Here is a 20,613-nt window from a genome sequence, read left to right as displayed (position 1 = left end):
CTAGTTCACAAATGCTCCCACCAGGTAGTAATATCTATCTGATAATACAATCCTTTAAGGCTTGAATTTGTTTCTGAAGAGTGAAATGTGTTGTGTATATCATTTGAAGTTACTTGGTAAATGATGACTAGACAATGCTGTTCACCCTTACTGGGTAGAAGAGGCCCTGTGAAGTCTATCTGTATTTGATTCCACTGGCTAACCAATGTTTCTGTGCAATTTTACTGTATTTACCTCCTTTGCGGCTATATCTGCCCCTCGATTACCCAACTGCTGGGGGTCCACCACCAGTTGGTCCTTTTGGACTTATAATACAGCTGAGTGTGAGGGTGTTTCCACAGCTTCCACTAAATCTTTGATTCTAATCATCTTTTAATTTTCATATTCTTGCTCACTATGACATTTAGTTAACACCCTCTAAATAATTGAGTGTAAGTACATGATACTGTATCCAGCATTTCAAATTATTTCAAGGTTCCTTTATGACTGCTGTCTTGACTCTGGAATAATCCTTATGGATTGGAGGATAGCTAATGTAACTCCACTACATCAATAGTGGGGAAAATGCTACAACCCATTATAAACAATTTAATAACAGAGCATTCGGAAAGCAGTGACCGAATCGATGACATGGATTTACAAGAAGGGAATCTTGCTTGACCAGACTACTGGAATTTTCAAGGATGTATTAATAGAGTTGATAAGGGAGAGCCAGTGGATATGGTTTGCTTAGACTTTCAGAAGGGTTTTGATAAGGTCCCATGTAAGAGATTAGCGTGTAAGATTAGAATGCTAGGGATTGGGGATAGACTAACATGGGGGAGAAACAGTGAATAAATATAAGTGGGTCTTGTCCTGAGTCATAGGCAGTGATTAGTGGGGTCCTGAAGGGGTTAGCACTTGGACCCCAACTATTCATCATATGCACTTAATTCCTTAATCTAAATTATTTATATAATATCTAAAGTTTGCAGATGACACAAAGCTGGTTGGGAGACCGAACTATGAGGTGGATGCAGAGATGCTTCACTATGATTTGGATAAGTTGTGTGAATGGGCACATGCATGACAGATGAAGTACAATAGGGATAAATGAGAAGTTTACCCACTTTAGGTACCAAAAACAAGAAAGCAGATGATTACCTGAATGATGATAGATTGGGAAAGAGGGTGGTGCAAGGAGACCGGGTGTCCTTATGTACCGGTTGCTGAAATTAATCATGCAGATGCAGCAGGTGGTGAAGAAATCAAATGTAATGTTGGCCTTTATAGTAAGAGGAATCAAGTTCATGAACCGGAATGACTTTCTGTAATTATACAGGGCTTGGTGTGACTCCCCCTGGAGTACTGTGTGCAATTTAGTTCTCATTATCAGAGGAAAGATGGTCTGACTGTGGAGAAAGTGCATCAAAGATGTACTGGACTGATTCTTGGGACAGCAGGATTGATATATAAATACTGGATCAGCTAGGATTATATTCACTGGAGTCTACAAGAATAAGATGGGAGTTCTTGTCCAGGATTTTGTCAAGCTAAACTTGCAGGTTGAGTCAGTAGTCAGGACGGCAGGTGCAATGTTGTCATTTATTTTGACAGGACTTGAATATAAAAGCAAGGATGTACTACTGAGGCTTTATAAGGCTCTGGTCAGGCCATATTTGGTGTATTGTGTGTAATTTTGGGCCGCATATCTCAGGAAGGATGTGCTGGCCCCTGGAGCAGGTTCAGAGGAGGTTCACGAGAATGGTCCCAGGAATGGAAAGCTGAACATATGAGGAACATTTGAGCACTCTGGGACTATGCTCAGTGGAGTTTAGAAGAAAGATGGGGGATCTAATTGAAACTTACAGAATACTGAATGCCCTGGACAAAATGGATGTTGGGAAGATGTTTCCATTGGTAGGAGACTCCACAACCCGACGACACAGCCTTGGAGTAAAGAGAAGACCTTTTAGAATGGAGATAAGCAGAAACTTCTTCAGCCAGAGAGTGGTGAATCTATGGAATTCACTGCCACAGAAGCTGTGGAGGCCAGGCCATTGAGTATATTTAAGACTGAGATAGATCGGTTCCTGATTTTCAAGAGGATCAAGGTTTATGGGGAGAAAGCAAAAGAATGGGTTTGACGAATTTATCAGCCATGATTGAATGGCGGAGCAGACTCATTGGGCTGAATGGCCTAATTTCTGCTCCTATGCCTTACGATATGGATAGTAAGTTTGCAGATGACACCAAAATTGGTGGTGTAGTGGACAGCGAAGAAAGTTACCTCAGCGTACAATGAGATCTTGATCAGATCAGCCAATGTGCTAAGGTGTGGCAGATGGAGTTTAATTTAGATGAATATGAGGTGCTGGAGAAGCAAATCAGGGCAGGACTTGAACCTGTAATGGTAAGGTCCTGGGGTGTGTTGCTGAACAAAGAGACATTGGAGCGAAGGTTCATAGTTCCTTGGAAGTGGCATTTGGTATGTTTGCCTGTTATGGGCAGTTGCATTGAGTATAGGAGCTGGGAGGTCATGTTGCAGTTGTGCAGAACATTGATTAGGCCACTTTTGAAATACTGCAAAGTTTAAAAAAAAGGAAAGGAATGGGTTCATAATTTGAAGGTGTTGAACTCAATATTGAGCCCAGAAGGTTTTAAAGTGCTTAGTTTGAAGGTGCGATGTTGTTCCTCCAGTTTTGGCTGTGATTCACTGCAGCATTGCAGCATGGTGAGGACAGACAAGTGAGCATGGGAGCAGGATGCTGTGTTAAAAGGCCAGGGCCATGCTTGCGCACAGATCAGAGGTGTTCTATAAAGTGGTTACCCACCCTGCTTTGGTTTCTCCAGTGTAAAGATGGCCAGATTGGGTGCAGCGAATGTGATACACAAGATTGAAGGAGGTACAGGTGAAGTGTTGCTACACCTGGACAGACAGTTTAGGCCCTTGGATGCTGAGCAGGGAGGAGGTGAAAGGACAGGTGTTGCAACTTCTGCATTTACATGGGGAGGGCAGGTGGTGTTGCTGGTCAAGGAATGGACTAGGATGTCCTGGTCGGAACAATCCCTGCGAAATGCAGACTGGGGGAGTGAGGGTGAGATGTGTTTGGTGATGCTGTTCTGCTGGAGTTGTCTGACATGGCAGAAAATGATTCTTTGAATGCGGAGGCTGGTGGGACAAAAAGTGAGAATGAGGAGGACCTGATCACGCCGTTGTGAATGATAGGAAGGGGCAAGGACAGAAGCACGGGTGATAGGTCGGATGCAGTTGAGGGTCCTGTTAACCACAGTGGGTGGCAAGTGACGATTATGGATGAAGCGAGCCATGTCAGCAGTGCTGACTTGGAAAGTACAACACAGATACAACGTAGGCGAAGAAACTGGGACAGTAGGATGGAATCCTTGCAGGACATGGGATGTGAAGGTAGCTATGGGAGTCAGTAGCTTTGTAATGGATGGCAGTGGATAGTTTATTCCCTGAAATGGAGACGGAAAGGTGAAGGAAGGGAAGGGAATTGTCAGAAATGGACAATGTGAAAGTTACGGAGGAGTGGAAATTGAATTTTTTCAAGGTGCAGGCGGAAGTATTAAGGGGCACCAAAACAGTCATTGATATGACAAAGAAAGAGTTGTGGGAGGGGGCCAGTGTAGGACTGGAACAAGGATTGTTCCACACACCCCCATAGAGAGGCAGGCATAATAGGGATACGTGGGTGCGCATTGCCACTCTTGTGACTTGGCAGAAGTGAGATGAATTAAAGAGGAAATTGTTTGGTGAGAGGACAAGTTTAGCCGAGCAGAGATTTAGAAGGATAATGGCCAAAGCAGGCAAATATGACGAGGTTAGTTTGGGAAAACTGGGCGGCATGGATGAATTGGACCGAAGAGTCTGTTTCCATGTTGTACAGCTCTATGACTATATCGCTGTGACTCGATAAACACACATGCCTTAATTATCAAATTAACTTAAAGGATTCAACAGTTCCCTCTTTATCTACGTCGCCTTTTTTGAAAGTGTTAAAGCTAGAGTCTTTATGAAGCCTCATCATTTAAGGTATATTTTGTTGCTCTTCAGGTCAAAAGATCAATTTTTGGGGTGTAGTGTTAAGCTGAAAATACTGAACAGGCTTTATAAGGTCTGATCAAAATGACTACATGAAGACAGATGCACTCTGATATAAAACAAATTTATTAGCTTAATCTGCTTTAGACATTTGCAAAGTAATGAGTGGAACTATTAGCTTAAATGAGTTTAGACATATTCAACTAGTGAGTCTTGCTGCAATCTGCCTGTTGGACACTCCTGGATGAAGGCTGGCACTTAGAGCTCCATCTTAGGTACCATGGCACTGCACTGATGAGCCCCTAGTCTGATAGGGAAGGTCCATGGCTCACTTTCATGTACCTGATGTGATGGGAAAAGCCCTAGTCTCACGAGCCCAGTCCGATGGGGAACATCCCGGTCTGATGAACCCTAATCCGATGGCGAAAGTCATGATCTTAATACTATTCTGGTTGCATGCTGTTTTGCCATTTTTAGTACTTTCAGTACTTCTCCAGACATTGCATTATGCAGAAAATAAGTTGAAAACATCTCCAGATGGGTCCATGTTAACTACACTAAAAAATCCAACAGACAACCAAGTTTATGCAGTTACTTCCCAGCTGAAACTTTTTTTACACCAGGCATGTTTTTCATGTATTTATCCACTAAAATTGCTCATTGTCATGTCCAATTAACCCTTGATAATCTGGTTTGGAGGCATAATCATTAAGCCTAATACTACAGAGGGGGAAATGTATCCTGTACACTGAGTCCTCATATTTTTGGCAAAATCGTTCATTCCAGTTCTCTTAAAACTTCTAGATCACAGGCATAGATATTTTGAAGAGAAGCTGTGAATTCAATTGCCTATGAATGTTTTCCATTTTTTTGAAATATCTCATTTAACTGTTCCCAAGGTGGGTTCTTTGCATTCAATGTTCATTTTCCTGTCACTATCCAATCAAAATATTCCCTCAATATTCTTAAAACAGAAATCAACATTCATATTTGATCACACAAACTAATGATTCTTGTCAATTAATTGTTTTACAATTAGTTATCTCCAGTTTCCAAAAGTTAAAAAGTAACTTCCTGAATTCCTTTAGACATATAACAAAATATTCCAAATTCATAGTAACATGTACCCCTCAGAATTTATCACCTTCCTAGAACTAATGTGTCTATTTGTTCTTGTATTGATTGAGCATTTAAGGCTGAGTGAACTACAACTGATAGAATCCCTTTAGCTTACCCTCTTTTTGACAATTCTTGTTTGGATGCAGCACTTTAGCAAAGTTCTTCATAAAGGGTCCTACAATAATTAAATAATCCCTTTGACTTGCCTTAAACATTACAGACTTCATGTGTGTCCATACAACTACAGGAAAGTTCCCTTTTACTTAGGTTGCCATTAAACCCAGCTGTTCAAGGATACACAGTAATGCTCTATGTCTTCCTTAACAGCTCCCGAATCAATCTATCACTTATATCACTGTGCTGTTTCTTAAACTTCATATAATTTTCCATTGAGTGCTTGAAACTTCTATAAAATTATTTATCAATCCCAATTTCAGAAACAATTATCTAGGTTTGGTGGTTTAAAATGATTCTTCTAGATCAGAAACCAAAGAGATGAAATTAAATTTTCCTGTTCTCCAGCTTTGCCTCAGAAGGTAACATACGTCCTTCCTGGGTCAAGGCCCGTCTCTAAAAGGCAAAAACCTTTGGTCCAAATTAGATATGTGCAACTTTGCGTCCAGCAATCCGGAAAGTGTATGATGAAAGTAAATGATAGCTGCCAGCAGAAAGAGTTAACTATCTGCTGGTTTGAAAAGGGGGCAGGGCCCAAGTCACCAAGCCATGTCATATTGTAATTATTCTTTGTTTAGAAAACTGCTGAAATCTTCTGATCATTTCAAACTGACTGTGTAAATTTTGATTGTCCTTCATTGGAATTTCTACTTTGTTTTCAGTTGTCTCAAAACCCCCTTTAGCATTTCCAGGATTACCTTTACAATAGAAGCAAATAGCTCATACCTTTACATTTTCCATATTTTCTCTTAAACATTTTTCAGAGCTGAGTTGAATTAGATGTTTACAAAACACGTTAAAATAGGTTTTGAGAATTGGCCACCTACAGAATTTTACACACAATATTTCTTATTCTAAATTCAAATTGGAAGTCTCCAAAATGAGAACAACTTGACCTTGAACAACATAACAGCTTGTTTTCAAATTAAAATCAAAAAATACAGTTGGCACCATGTCCAGAGATTTGAACAGATGTCTTATGAACAATATCCTAATATTCTTTAATGTTCTAATTATCGGGTAGGGTTATTGCCTTCTTGCACTATAGTGCTGTGAGCAGTTGTGAATTGTTACATCAGGATGGATGTCTTACCCACCCCGCCAGTTTTTAGCTGTTCTACCCTTATTGACACCAGATGCAGCCACTGACTAGCGCTTTCCTGATGTATTAACATTAACTTATCTGTATAATTGCAAATTTAAAATGATGATTATTTCTTCATTCTTGTGTTTTAGCTGTACTCCTTTTCCTGGATCTATTAGTTTCGCTAGTTATTGACCTAGGGGTTATAGGGTTAATGTCCTCACATGTCGGGGCAGTTGCTGATGGTAATGTGTGGGCTCCACCCACTCAGTGTTCACTCTGCTCACTACAAGCCTTTCCCCAGGATCTTTCCAATCATTTTTCTAACCAGTTAGAAGTATTGATTAGTAAGTGTTATCATTCCTTTCTACTCTCGGCCTTTGTTTTGAACCGCCCGCCAACTTTTCAGTTTGGGAGGTGTGTTATGTGAGTCCCAACAGTCCCCATGCATTTTGTTGACTAATTTTGCTTGTTGTCTCATTATGAAACTCATGATGGAGCCCTCAGCTCATCAGTCAAAATCATAATCTTTCCTCTTTCTTTCCACCAGACATTCTCCAACCTAGATAACAAGGTGTGGAGCTGGATGAACATAGCAGGCCAAGCAGCATCTTAAGAGCAGGAAAGCTGACATTTCAGGCCTGAAAGGGTCTAGGCCTGAAACATCAGCCTTCCTGCTCCTAACGTGCTGCTTGGCCTGCTGTGTTCATTCAGCTCCACACCTTGTTATGTTGGATTCTCCAGCATCTGCAGTTCCTATTATCTCTGATACATTCTCCAACCTATTCCTGCGCAGTCATTTCTCAAATCCATACAGCACCTTTATCTTGCATACATAGAGCTCCCTCACCTGTGTGGCTTTCCCAAATTTCCCCCAACCTATTCTGTTTCTGGTCCAAGTGCACAAAGTCCTGCACAGAACTGACCTAGCCCCAGCAAGGCTTGTCCAGCGTGGACTTTACTTCTCAGTCCCCACTCCCCAGCACCGATTCCCCAGAGCAGATTTGGCATGGCATCCATGGCCTTCCCTTCGCACCCCTTGCCCCAAGTGCTCATTCAGATTCTTTTACTACCCAACCAGATTGTTTCCAACCTTGCTGGACTAACTACAGGTGGAAAGTAAAATCTACTCACCCATTTTACAGACTGTCCTATTCATGATTCAAACTGTTGTGGTAGATTGTTTATAAAATAAACTCAGAAGCAATAATCAAGGTACAGGTCAACAGTCATTTATTGAGCCATTGTTGGGAGAGTCTACCACCAAAAAGATTCTGAGAGAGCACCCTGAGTCAGCTCTGAGGATTCATCAGATATTTATACATTGTAAGTCATGTAGAAGTAAATTTCTTGAATTCTGAAATGGTCTTTTTGACAATACCTTCTTTCCATACATTCCAAAAAGTAGCAAGGCTCCTGTTACCCCTGGTCTCACCACACTCTATCTTCTCTGAGCTTGTGCTGGTTTATGCTGACTGACTGTATTCTTTGTTTCTTCAGAATCAATCAGTTTATCTCTCGGTCTCTCTCTGTATCCATCTCCCTCACCCCTCTCAATTCCTCTACCTCAATATTTCTATATTTATCTGTGAGTGAACTGCAGTAGTGTAATTTGAAACAGAGAAATTTAAATGCTTGCTGAGCAAGTGTTCAGCACCCATTAGTTGATATGCTTTTTTTTATCAGCTTAAATAATGTATGCGGTGAAAGTGCAACACCGCCGTCTCATCTAAAAATTAATTTTGCATTCTGTTTTTCATCAGATGGTGATTCTGGAAGCCTCAAAGCTCCACACAGGGTATTTGCCTCAGTGTTGCCCTCCGGTGTTGCTTTTTGTGATTATGGCTTTTCAGATGAGGGAAGTAAAGAGCTGGAAGAACGTTACAAGGAATTGTTGGATTATGAACTACACCCAGCACAGTTGGATCGGGTAGAAGAAATCATGTTGGGTGAGTCATTTATCTTTCTTTATCAAGCAAACCTATAACAAACTGTTCCTTTAAAATTAGAGATTTGGTACGGGCACTAAATATTACTTGCTTTCAATTGCATTGTTAGATGTGTATGTATTAAAAAGATTTTCTGTATTAGGACTTCACTTTAAGCTTAGTTTTTAAGCTGGTTGAATAACTTAATAATTAATAGTAATGTTCTGTTATAATATTTGATTGACCTAAAGGAAATTAAATAGAGATTTAGAGTTTGCTGACAGAGTTGTCTGTCGTAAATCTTGATTTAAAAAGAAAAGACTGCTAACAAGAACTATACTGATCAATTGATATTCACCTTTCGGTGGGTGTTAGGAAACTGCAACTATATCTCTTCATGGCACAATTAATATTGAAAGACTGTTGCAGATATCGTATCCTCGGTCAGTTTGTCCAGGTTAGCATGACTAAGGTAAGAAAAACCCAAGAAAATTTCAGGTGAAATTCTGAAGATATGGTAGTAGATTGTTATTGTGACAGCTCAGTCATATTCAAGCATTCATCAGCACTACAATAACATTAACAGGCATCAAGCAGTTCTGTTGAATCCTAAATGGTCCACCGGCTCCTTATTTGTGTTACTTAAGACCATAGTTTCAGGCAGGTACAGTTTGCTCAACTAAAAGGAAATTTGCTATTACAAGTGATGGTGGGAATGATGAGCAGTATATTTAATTAAATAATTGCTTGGTATTATAGAACTTTTAACAATTGCTAATAGGGGACAAGAGTCAAAGCTGTTCATCTTGTTTCATCAGATCTAGGATATCAGAAACAGAACAGGAAAAAATAGACGGTAATTTATACTGCATGAAAAGAGGGTGCTGATTTGTTGGGTCATTATTGGAATAAAATACAGCAGATAGACTGATTGGCCAGAGTGTTTAGCAATCTTTATCTTTGGTGGTGCCCTTTGCCTGTTGGGAATTCTGCCTATGAGCATAGTGCCTGCCCTTCCTTCATATCTGCTGATATGCAATCCCCAGCCCAACACACCCATCTTATCCCCTCTCCCTAAGGCTGGAAAACACTCCCTCTCCAATAGCTTTGAGCTTCCTCCCTCCAGGATCTATTGGGCCTCCTTCAAGAGCATGTCTGCAGTGCCAGTAGTGCCATTGAGATTCCAGCTGATCAGATTGGCTGCAGCTCCTCTATGTGGCAGAAGTTTTGGCTGAAAGACCAACTTCTTTCTAGTCTTATCAACTCACCGTGGCGTTTGGGGTTGGGAGGATTCTGATCTCCTGTACTTTTCCGTCCATGGTTATTTTCTCTGAATAGAATTATGTTTTCTGTACGTAAAATATAAGTTATTCTGTCTGTCACTGATCATTCTCATTATTGAATCTTGGCTTCCTATTTGCTGAAGTATATTCATGTACAGACTAGGGATTTACAAGTAATAATTGTTCTAAAGTCATAAAACAGCACACAACTCAGAAAGCACTTACAATGCTAGCTCCTGGCTCCAAAACTGCTAGTGGCTTTTCAGCTTCAATAGCCCATTGTCTGTAAGAGAAAGATATAGATTCAGTTTATGTAGATGTAAGAAGTAATAACAGTAAGCAGTCACTTGTGGGAATAGTTTGTAGGCCCCCCTAACAATAGTTACGGTGTAGGGCGGAGCATCTGGGAACAGAAGGATAGGATATTTAAGAAATATACCGCATCAACTATGGGTGACTTCAGTCGACACACTAATTATGCAAAACAGATTGGCAAATATAGTTGAGACAATTTTTTTAAAGTACATTCTAGAGCTAACCAGGAAGCAAGCTATTCTAAACCTAATAATGAGCATTGAGATGGGATTAATCAACAATCTCATGGTAAACAAACTTCTAGGTGACAGCAGTTATAACATGACAGAAATTTACATTCAGTTTGAAGGGGAGAAGTGCACATTTCAGATAGGTGCGTAAGTCAAAAGTCAGCTAAAGTAAACTAGCACCCTTGATTAGAAAAAAAAGATGGAATAGTAGCAATGGCATACTTTTAAGGAGATATTTAATAACTTCCAGGAAACATTTAATCCAATGAGAAAGAAAGATTGTTTGAGAAGGATGCACTATTTGTGACTAAATGAGGAAATTAACAATTGTATCAGATTGAGAGAAACAGTACGGTTCTGCAAACAATAATATTAGGTTAGAAGATTAGTTAGATTTTAAGAACCAGTAAAAAAAATTAAGAGGGAGAAAGAGTTTGAGAAAATGTTGGCTCATAGTTGAAAACAGAAAGTAAGAGTTTCTTCAAGTATTTAAACAGGGGAAATATAGTTAGGAGGGAATTGCCCATGTGCCCTTAATGTAGAATTTAGACCCCAAGAAGCCTTATGGCATCAGGTCAAACAGGAACAAGGAAACACCTACTGATTACGGGCACATTTACTGACTCAGCTGATGAAACAGTATTCTTTCATGTTGAATATCAATTGGACACATGAGATAAATAAGCAGAAGTAGGTCATTTGGCTTATTGAGTCTGCTCTACCATTCAGTGTGATCATAGCTGATCTAATAATCTTAACTTCACTTTGGCTTATCCCCATAACCCTTCCCTTACAGATTAAGAACCTGTCAGTCTATTAAAAAATGTCAACAATGACCTGTGATAAAGAATTCCACAGATTTGCTACTCTCTGAAAATAAAAAATAAACCTCTTCATCTCTCTCTTAAATGGTCAACCCCTGACTCTGACTAAGTCTGAGCTTAATGCCTCTGGTCCTAGACTGTCCCACAAAAGGCAATAACCACTCAGCATCTACCTTGTCAAGTTACCCTAAAAATGTTATATGTTTTAATATGATGTCCTTTCATTCTTCTAAACTTTAATGAATAAAGGCCCAACCAACTCAATCTGTTCCATAAGAAAAGCACATCCTATAGTAAATCAGCCTAATGAACCTTCTCTGACTGTCTTGTCTATTTGCTTAATATTTGCAACAAAGTCTCCTTCAGACTCTTTCAAGTCTAGAAGTTAGGCACACCATTGTTCTGCCAATCTCACATTCCGATCACTTAATCTGAACTATCAACATCCTTCCTTCTCCGTAGGGGAATGAAGGGTTATGGGGAAAATCTCTTTACAGGAAGACAATTCAGGCAGTGAATCCAAAATGCCTTCACTAAACTAGAAATTTTGTATATTTACGCAATACTCATTTTAAGTTGTAGCTGTATGTAAGTATAGAAAATGCTTCTATTTACTATCCACCGTTAACATATTTTTCATTTTTGTTTTGTTCTTGGATGCAACAACTACAGAAGAGTTGGGGACTGAAAGACTCCAAGGTAAAATTCAACAGAATCAACAAATGGGAATTATGAGTCTTTCATTAGTCAATGTGAAGAGTGAGAAATATATATGAAATTCTAGGTAATGGTGACAGTTTTCACATAGTAAAAATTAAGATGTCATACTAAAGGAAAAAAATGGAGTGTCCTGCATTTTACTTTCATGTAATTTGATAACTCTTTCCTAAAATATAAATTTAAAAACTACATTTCCTATGGTTCTGATGAAGGGTCTAGGCCCGAAACGTCAGCTTTTGTGCTCCTGAGATGCTGTTTGGCCTGCTGTGTTCATCCAGCTTCACATTTTATTATCTTGGAATCTCCAGCATCTGCAGTTCCCATTATCTCTTTCCTATGGTTGTATTCCTTTACATGCTTTAATATTGCAATTGTCATTCAGTGTGAAACAGTTCATTACATGTTGCAGATTTTGGAAATTTTACTGGTTAGTTTATAGTGGTCAATGTTGTCAAAGTTTAAGGGTAGTGGGCTTTTAAAAGCTTAGTTTGTTGTTTATATCTTGGATGTAAATTTCATTCATGTCTTCAAATGTGAGTTAATTCTGTTCAGACTTGAACAATGTTGTTCAGATTTTATAGCTTTACTCCATTTGTTCAGACCCTTGGCCATAGCTGGTATGATTCCCTTTTGTCAACGTTGCAGATAATTACAGATAGTCTTTGCAGGCATTCCTTAGCTTAGTGTCCTAAGCCCACCATCTTCAGCTTCTTCGTCAGTGATCTTCACTCCATCATAAGATCAGCAGTGAAATGTTTGCACAATATTTATCAATTGTGGTTCCTCAGATACTGAAGCATTTTGTGTCCAAACGCAACAAGCTCTGGACAACAGTCAGGTTTGGCCTAATATTAGCAGGAGACATTTACACCACATTGTGCAAGGTAGGGACTATCTCAAAAGACAAGAATATAATCATTTCTCCTCAACATTTAATGGCATTGCCATTGTTGAGCTCCCCCCACTATCAACATCCTGGCAGTTATCATTGACCAGATACTGAACTGGACCATCCAAATAAATACTGTGGCTTCAAGAGTAGGTCAGGCAGTAGGAATTATGCACTGAATAACTTAAGTCTGCAGTGCCTGCCCACCATCTGCAAGGCACAATTTAGAAGCTGATGGAATACTCCCCAATTGTCTGGATGTGTGTAACTCCACCAGCATCCATGCCACAGTAGCCAGCCTGTTTGATTGGCTCCTTATACACCAACTTCAACGTTTACTTCCTCCAATACCAATGCAGAGTGGCAGTATTATGTACCATCTACTAGATGCACAGCAGCAACTCACCAAGTCTCCTTTGGCAGCAGTATCCAAATATATGACCTCTATTACACAACGACAAGGGTATTAACTGAATGGGAACACCACTATCTGCAAGTTCCCCTCCAAGTCATATATCAACCTGACTTGGGATTATATTGCCTATGCTCCCTGGTGCCAGGTCAGAATCCAAAACGTCCCTGTATTTAGCACTGCCAATGTATTTATATCACATGATCTTCAGTGTTTCAAAGAACCTCTCATGGGCAGTTAGGGACGGACAGTATGTTCTGACCCAGCCAGCGGCATGTGATTCCCACAGACAAATATAAAGCAAGAATAATCTACAGATTGAGACAACAGACATCAAATTCAACTTCACGAGTCTGAAAGCTATCTACATTAATGCATCCCTTTGTCCCTTTCTCATAATTTTAAAATGGTTATCCATTTTCTTAAAAGTCATGAAACCAAATGGCACAGAAGGAATCCATACAGCCCATTGAGTCTGTTGGCTCTGTGTAGAATATTCTAGTCAGTCCCATTCTACAGTCTGGCCTCATGTTGCTGTTTACTTCCATCATGTGCCCATTCAATTTTCCTTTGAAATTACTGATGCCTCCAAATTCACTGCCCTCCTGGGTGGCAGATTCTAGGTCATTACAACTCACTATTTTTTCTCAATCCTTCCCAGCTTCTATCCCCCAAACCTTAAATGTGTCTCACCTATATTTTGTACTATCAAATAATAGAAACAGTTTTTCATGATCTACCTCAGCTAATCATGTCATAATCTCATACTGCTCAATCAAACCTTTACTTCAAACTCCAAAATCCTAAGGAAAACAGCTCCACCTCTTACTTAATCTTGTAGCTAAAATCTCTCATCCCTGGAATGATTCTGTTTTGTTCCTTAAGACCCTCACATTCTCCTAAAATGTGATGAACATAACTGGAAGCAGTGCTCTAGTTTTGGCCTAGCCAGAGTTTTTTTTTAAAGATCAGTATCTCTTTCCTGTTGTGTTAACTTAAAAAATCCGTGCAAATGAACCCCAGGTCCCTCTTTCTCTGTATACACTTCAGAACTGTGACAGCTAAATTGCCCATCTGTCCCTTCTGAAAACCTCACTTCTTTGTATTAAGTTACAGTTACCACTTTTCTGCCCATTCTGCTATTTTGTTTATATTTTCTTATCGGCTTTTTCAGAGATGTAATAGACGCCTCTGGAATAAATGGGACTTGAAGCATGGCTTTCTGGCTTCGGGGTAGGGACACTACCAGTGCACAACAAGAGCCCCTGGATTATTTATAATCCAATGCAGTTGATTCGTATCATCTGGACTGTCAGCCATCACTCTATATTTGGCATCAAGTACATTTTAAAGTTCCTCCTCCTTTATTTTATCTAGCATTAACCTAGTTGAAAGTGTATAACTAAAGTCCCCCCATTTCATAACTGTAGATTTTGTGCATTTCTCTAATTTCCTGCTGATATAATGCTCGATCTATCACTATTCAGAGGCTTGCTGGATACCCCAGTTGTGTGGTTATCCTGATTTTGCTTCTCAGCTCCAACCGATGCTGTATTGGCCTAATGGACATCCTCTCCTTCAAACATTGTAAACCTTCCCTAATTAAGTCTATTACTTTGAAGCCTACCCTTTCATCCTTTCAATCTTTTCCGAATACCTATATCCTTGGATATTAAGTGCCCAGCCTTGAACATTTTTAAGCCTACATTTCCATTATTGCTGTGCGGCTATTTATACTTATAGCTCACCAGTCTTACTCACTATTTTTTGTATGTTTGCACAGTGAAAATCTGTCTCTGTATTCTTCACAGTTAGTTCCTTTTTAATATGGCATTGCATCCTTCCTAATATTAGGAAACACTTTATGCACTTTATTCCTCTTTACTACTTTTTAGACCCTTCTGTCCAACTCGTCTGTGCTGACCGAGTTTCCCAAACTAAACCACTCCCACTTGCCTGCATTTGGCTCATATCCCTCTATATCTTCCCTGTTCATGTAGCTATCCAAATATCTTTCAAATGTTATCATACCTGCATCCACCACTTCCGCTGGCAGTTCATTCCACACGCGAACCACCTCGTGCGTGGAAAAAGTTGCCCCTCAGCTCTGTTTTAAATCTTTCTCCTCTAATCTTAAAAATATGCCCCCTGGTTTTGAAATCCCCTACCCTAGGCAAAAGAACTTTGCTACTCACCTTGTCTATGCACCTAATGATTTTCACCTCCGTGCCCATCTCCCTAGAAATTTAGTTTAAGTGCTCTACAGCCAAACTTGTAAGAATTGTTATCACGTTCAGCCCTCAACTTTGCCTAGTTCTTTTCTAGCCAGAACAATTACATTTAAAGATTTGTATCTTTTCTTCATAACATTCTTGTGTCTGCAGCTGTTTCAATTTCCTTAAAAGCAATCCCTTTCTTTGTTCCAAAATTATTTTTGAGAACGATAGCTGTGTGCCTTGCCACATCTCACTCATGTTTATTCTTCTTTTTTTAATTCAGAAGGATTCATCTCATCTCCATCTGTCATTAACTTCTGCTTCAAATCAGCTGATGTTGGGTTTCTGATTGTTCAGACAAATTGCTAGTTAAAATTTTTAGTTCAGCTTTTACTGAAAGTACAAAAACAGACGTTGCTGGAAAAGCTCAGTTGGTCTGACAGCGTCTGTGAAGAGAAAATCAGAGTTAATCTTTCAGGTCTGGTGACCCTTCCTCAGAACATGTTAACATGTTCTGGGCATTGTTTCTTAAAGATTCTTTTGTAAGAACAAAATCAATTATCCCTTCTCAGTACATATTAAGAGATGTAATGAAGCCCATGCCCTAGTTGGTTCCTCAACGTATTCTCCAAGAAACCAATTCATTCATATACCAGGAATTCTTAAACCTGCAGAAGCCCTATTCTCTTTTTTGTTTCAAAGCAGAAGCAAACTCTTGTAGTCATCCTACATTTCCATAAGTGCTTTTTCTTTTTCTCCACACTATAGTAGTTGCTTTCCCCAACTTGTGTCTCATTAAGCAACTGCCCTTTTTGGTGAGTTACTGTGTAAAAGGATGAAAACTATCACTAGATTTTTGAATAGGCTTCCGTATCAGTGCACACCCTGGCAATCAGACACCTAGGCATGTTTCTGAGATAGATTATTTCCACTAGAGTTAGTACGAACGGTCAATGCTGGAGAATCTGAGATAACAAGGTGTAGAGCTGGAAGAACACAGCAGGCCAGGCAGCATCAGAGGAGCAGGAAAGCTGACCTTTCGGGTCTGGGCCCTTTTTCTGCTGCTTGGCCTGCTGTGTTCATCCAGTTCTACACCTTGTTATCTCAGATTCTCCAGAAATCCCAGCTTTACCTGAAGGTAAACAAGGTAGTTTAAAACACGAACATTTTGTAAAGATTAGAGTTACTACAAGTAGCAAAATCATAGAGTATTAATGGAGTTGGAAATTGTGATGCTTCTCATAAGTTAACTGGTTTGAACGAGTCGTGAAAAATAACATCCTGTCTATTCACTACTGTTCTGGTATTCATGGGTGACAGTGAAGTACGGTTAAGAAATCTGATACTTGGTTGTGTATGAAATAAAGTTAGTTTTGACTAATCAGAGTTCTGTTTTCAATGTTTAAAGACAAAGACCTGTCAAAGAAATCAGAAGGTCAATACGCCTCAGAAGGGTTTAAGTACAAAGGTAAGTTACATGTAGCTGTCATTGATAACACAAGTTTTTGCTGGAGTGTTTGCTATATTTATGTATATCTTCCAGTTTTCTAGAAACAGACAGTGATACCATTTCACAAAGCGTTCAAACAAAATTATCAAAGGAGAGCTTAATCAAGGGGAATTTGTCTTCCCCCAGGCTAAAATATTGTGTGCAATCTCATTTTTGTAAAATATAAGGCATGGAGAAGGGTAGAACTATTTTCATCCTAATGTTCAAAATTGAATCTGTTTGGTAACAGGACTTGATGGTGTCATGATTTGGAAGGCTCAAGAAGCTTTCTATTTCAAGGACCTGATTGCTCACGTCTCTGAACCACCTCCCCCAAAAGAAAGACCTGCCAGTCACATCCCCTCACGACCAAAGATGGATAAAACAATTTACATTAACAATAACCACCTTAGTTTTAAATTAGAGTGAACAGGTGTGTAAATTGTGGCCCATGATTAACGTGTGTCTTTTAATATCCATTCTTTTACATGATTTTGCATGCAGACAATTCTACATGTTATGTTCATTGTCTGCATACAGGAAATGGATGCCTGATACTGGGAGTAGTAAATACTATTTAAAGGCAGATGGCACTTCTTAAGCACAGATGCACTGTGGCTGCAAATCATGTAGAAAGTCTCTATGAGGTGAAATTGCGGAAGCTGGTCAAGAGCAGCAGTAATGGTCTCAGGTGCTGTGCTCGAGAATGTGGTACAGGAGAAGAAAAGTTCTCTACCAGCTGTTAATGGGTGGGATGGGTGGACAACATGATTGCAAGCCTCTCAGCACCTGATGGCAGGCGGTAAGAGGACAAAAGGCTTGCGTTTATGTTGTGCTTTTCACAACTACCAAACATCGCAATGTACTTTATAACCAATTAAATACTTTCCAAAGTGTATCTACTGTTGTAATGTAGGAAATACTATATGCAATATGGGATAACGATGTGTGTCTGTTGTTGTAATGTAATTGAACAATAAGTATCCATCAATACAAGGGGGGTAATTCTCCTAAACTTATTTGAAATTGCACTTTTCAGTCTTTTACATCCAGCTGAGCATGCAGATGGGACCTTGGTTTAAAGTCTCATCTGAAAAACAGCACATCCAATAGTATAGCACTTCAGTACTGTCCTGAGTGTCTTTGAATTTTATGCTTAAGAACGGAATTAATCATTTACAATGGTTTTAGCTTCATAGACATGGAGGGTAGTGTTGGAAAAAGATTCATAATGTGACTAGAATTGTCTAGGTAAGAACAGTCATCTGGTAAGAGCCTTATTAGCTGTTCAATTCATACTATTCCCATTACCCACAATCTGCAATCTACAAGAAGCATTATAACATATTTCATTTAGTATTCTTCATGTCAGTTTGCACAATTACACATTTCACAGCCACAGCTCATATTTCATGTGCAAACACAGAGGCAGCTATTGTATGATAACATCACCCAGGGTTGCTCCAAGTCTCTTGCATTTGGTTCGTTTTCCAAAGAAGTGAGTGACTCAAAATACCAGGCAGCAAACTGCCATCAGAGAAGGAGCAATGTGAATATATAACCTTTTCCCCATTTGGAAGGTGCTTCTGGCAATAATGAGATGAGACAGAATGGAAGCACTGGTCCTTGCAATACTGGGGTTACACCAAGTTGGGTTTAGTATTTAAACCTCCTCAGTTGTCCCAAATCACACCCAGTCCTCATGACAAGATACAAATTTTTCTGCCTGTATTTTCTGCCTTTTTGCTTTCTTCACAACACTACCTAAATCCCAATATCCTTTTCATTTCAGCTTCTTAGGCTGTGAAAGTCTCACAGTTAATACAGAAAGATGATGAATGATAATGAGCACGCACAGCCTCTTGATTTCACTCTCACTGGCCTTACCTCAGCTGTGAACATTTGTACAATTTATAGGCTATGTTGGAAGAGGAATCTACATGTAGCAAGTTGCCAGATGTATGCAGGATAAATTCAACCTGGCTAATTACTGTTCCATCCATCTAATCCTGATTATCAGAAACGTGATGGAAGATTGTATTGATGGTGACATTTGATTGTACTTACAAAGCAATAACCTGCTGAATGGTTTGGTTTTGAATAGGGCTTCTTGCATGCTGATTCAATACAGCCTTAGCCAAAACAAGGGCAAAAACAAAAGAGCTGAACTAACGAGGTGACGTGAGAGAGTGGTGTTTAACATCATCAAAGCAACCTTTGATTGGATGAGGTAATGGGAACTGCAGATGCTGGAGAATTCTAAGATAATAAAATGTGAGGCTGGATGAACACAGCAGGCCAAGCAGCATCTCAGGAGCACAAAAGCTGACGTTTCGGGCCTAGACCCTTCATCAGAGAGGGAGATGGGGAGAGGGAACTGGAATAAATAGGGAGAGAGGGGGAGGCGGACCGAAGATGGAGAGTAAAGAAGATAGGTGGAGAGAGTATAGGTGGGGAGGTAGGGAGGGGATAGGTCAGTCCAGGGAAGACGGACAGGTCAAGGAGGTGGGATGAGGTTTGTAGGTAGATGGGGGTGTGGCTTGGGGTGGGAGGAAGGGATGGGTGAGAGAAAGAACCGGTTAGGGAGGCAGAGACAGGTTGGACTGGTTTTGGGATGCAGTGGGTGGGGGGGAAGAGCTGGGCTGGTTGTGTGGTGCAGTGGGGGGAGGGGGCGAACTGGGCTGGTTCAGGGATGCAGTTGGGGAAGGGGAGATTTTGAAACTGGTGAAGTCCACATTGATACCATTAGGCTGCAGTGTTCCCAGGCGGAATATGAGTTGCTGTTCCTGCAGCCTTCGGGTGGCATCATTGTGGCACTGCAGGAGGCCCATGATGGACATGTCATCTAAAGAATGGGAGGGGGAGTGGAAATGCTTTGCGACTGGGAGGTGCAGTTGTTTGTTGCGAACTGAGCGGAGGTGTTCTGCAAAGCGGTCTCCAAGCCTCCGCTTGGTTTCCCCAATGTAGAGGAAGCCATACCGGGTACAGTGGATGCAGTATACCACATTGGCAGATGTGCAGGTGAACCTCTGCTTAATGTGGAATGTCATCTTGGGGCCTGGGATGGGGGTGAGGGAGGAGGTGTGGGGGCAAGTGCAGCATTTCCTGCGGTTGCAGGGGAAGGTGCCGGGTGTGGTGGGGTTGGAGGGCAGTGTGGAGCGAACAAGGGAGTCACGGAGAGAGTGGTCTCTGCCTCCCTAACCGGTTCTTCCTCTCACCCATCCCTTCCTCCCACCCCAAGCCGCAACCCCATCTACCTACTAACCTCATCCCACCTCCTCGACCTGTCCGTCTTCCCTAGACTGACCTATCCCCTCCCTACCTCCCCACCTATACTCTCTCCACCTATCTTCTTTACTCTCCATCTTCGGTCCGCCTCCCCCTCTCTCCCTATTTATTCCAGTTCCCTCTCCCCATCCCCCTCTCTGATGAAGGGTCGAGGCCCGAAACGTCAGCTTTTGTGCTCCTGAGATGCTGCTTGGCCTGCTGTGTTCATCCAGCCTCACATTTTATTATCTTTGATTGGATGAAGTCACATTCAGCACAGAGGAAGCTGAATATGATTGTCGGTCTCCAAACATCTCTGCCCAAGGTATTGCTGCAGGAATTTATCAGGATAGTTTCCTAGGTCAAACTATCTTTGGTTGCTTCATTAATGACATCCCCTCCATCATAAGGCCAAATTGAGAGTGTTGCTGACAGTGCAATGTTCAGTTCCAGTTGCAGTTAGTCAAATTTTGAAGCAGTCTGTCATCAAACGCAGCAAGAACTGGACAGCATTGGGCTTACATTGATTTTTTAAAAAATAACATTTGCTGTACAGATGGACCAGGCAAGAATCATTTCTAATCTAAATATCTCTCCTTGACATTCGTTGGGAATGCT

The 20,613-nt window shown here is 40.5% G+C and overlaps 1 protein-coding gene across 8 annotated transcripts in view; it reads left to right on the top strand.

Annotated features, from left to right (window-relative positions):
- Nucleotides 1–20,613, top strand: part of odr4 (odr-4 GPCR localization factor homolog) — a 97,230-nt gene that overhangs the window by 59,542 nt on the left and 17,075 nt on the right. For all 8 annotated transcript variants that reach the window (XM_059647853.1, XM_059647854.1, XM_059647851.1 and 5 more), the window contains 3 exons: nucleotides 8,186–8,371; nucleotides 11,675–11,701; nucleotides 16,648–16,707. In XM_059647853.1, the coding sequence (XP_059503836.1) occupies nucleotides 8,186–8,371; nucleotides 11,675–11,701; nucleotides 16,648–16,707 (273 nt within the window). The remainder of the gene's footprint in view (nucleotides 1–8,185; nucleotides 8,372–11,674; nucleotides 11,702–16,647; nucleotides 16,708–20,613) is intronic.

This window comes from Stegostoma tigrinum, chromosome 8 (assembly GCF_030684315.1).
Source record: "Stegostoma tigrinum isolate sSteTig4 chromosome 8, sSteTig4.hap1, whole genome shotgun sequence".
NCBI classification, from domain to species: domain Eukaryota; kingdom Metazoa; phylum Chordata; class Chondrichthyes; order Orectolobiformes; family Stegostomatidae; genus Stegostoma; species Stegostoma tigrinum.
The sequence above is the reverse complement of the archived record's forward strand: the minus strand, read 5'-3'. Positions and strand labels throughout refer to the sequence as shown.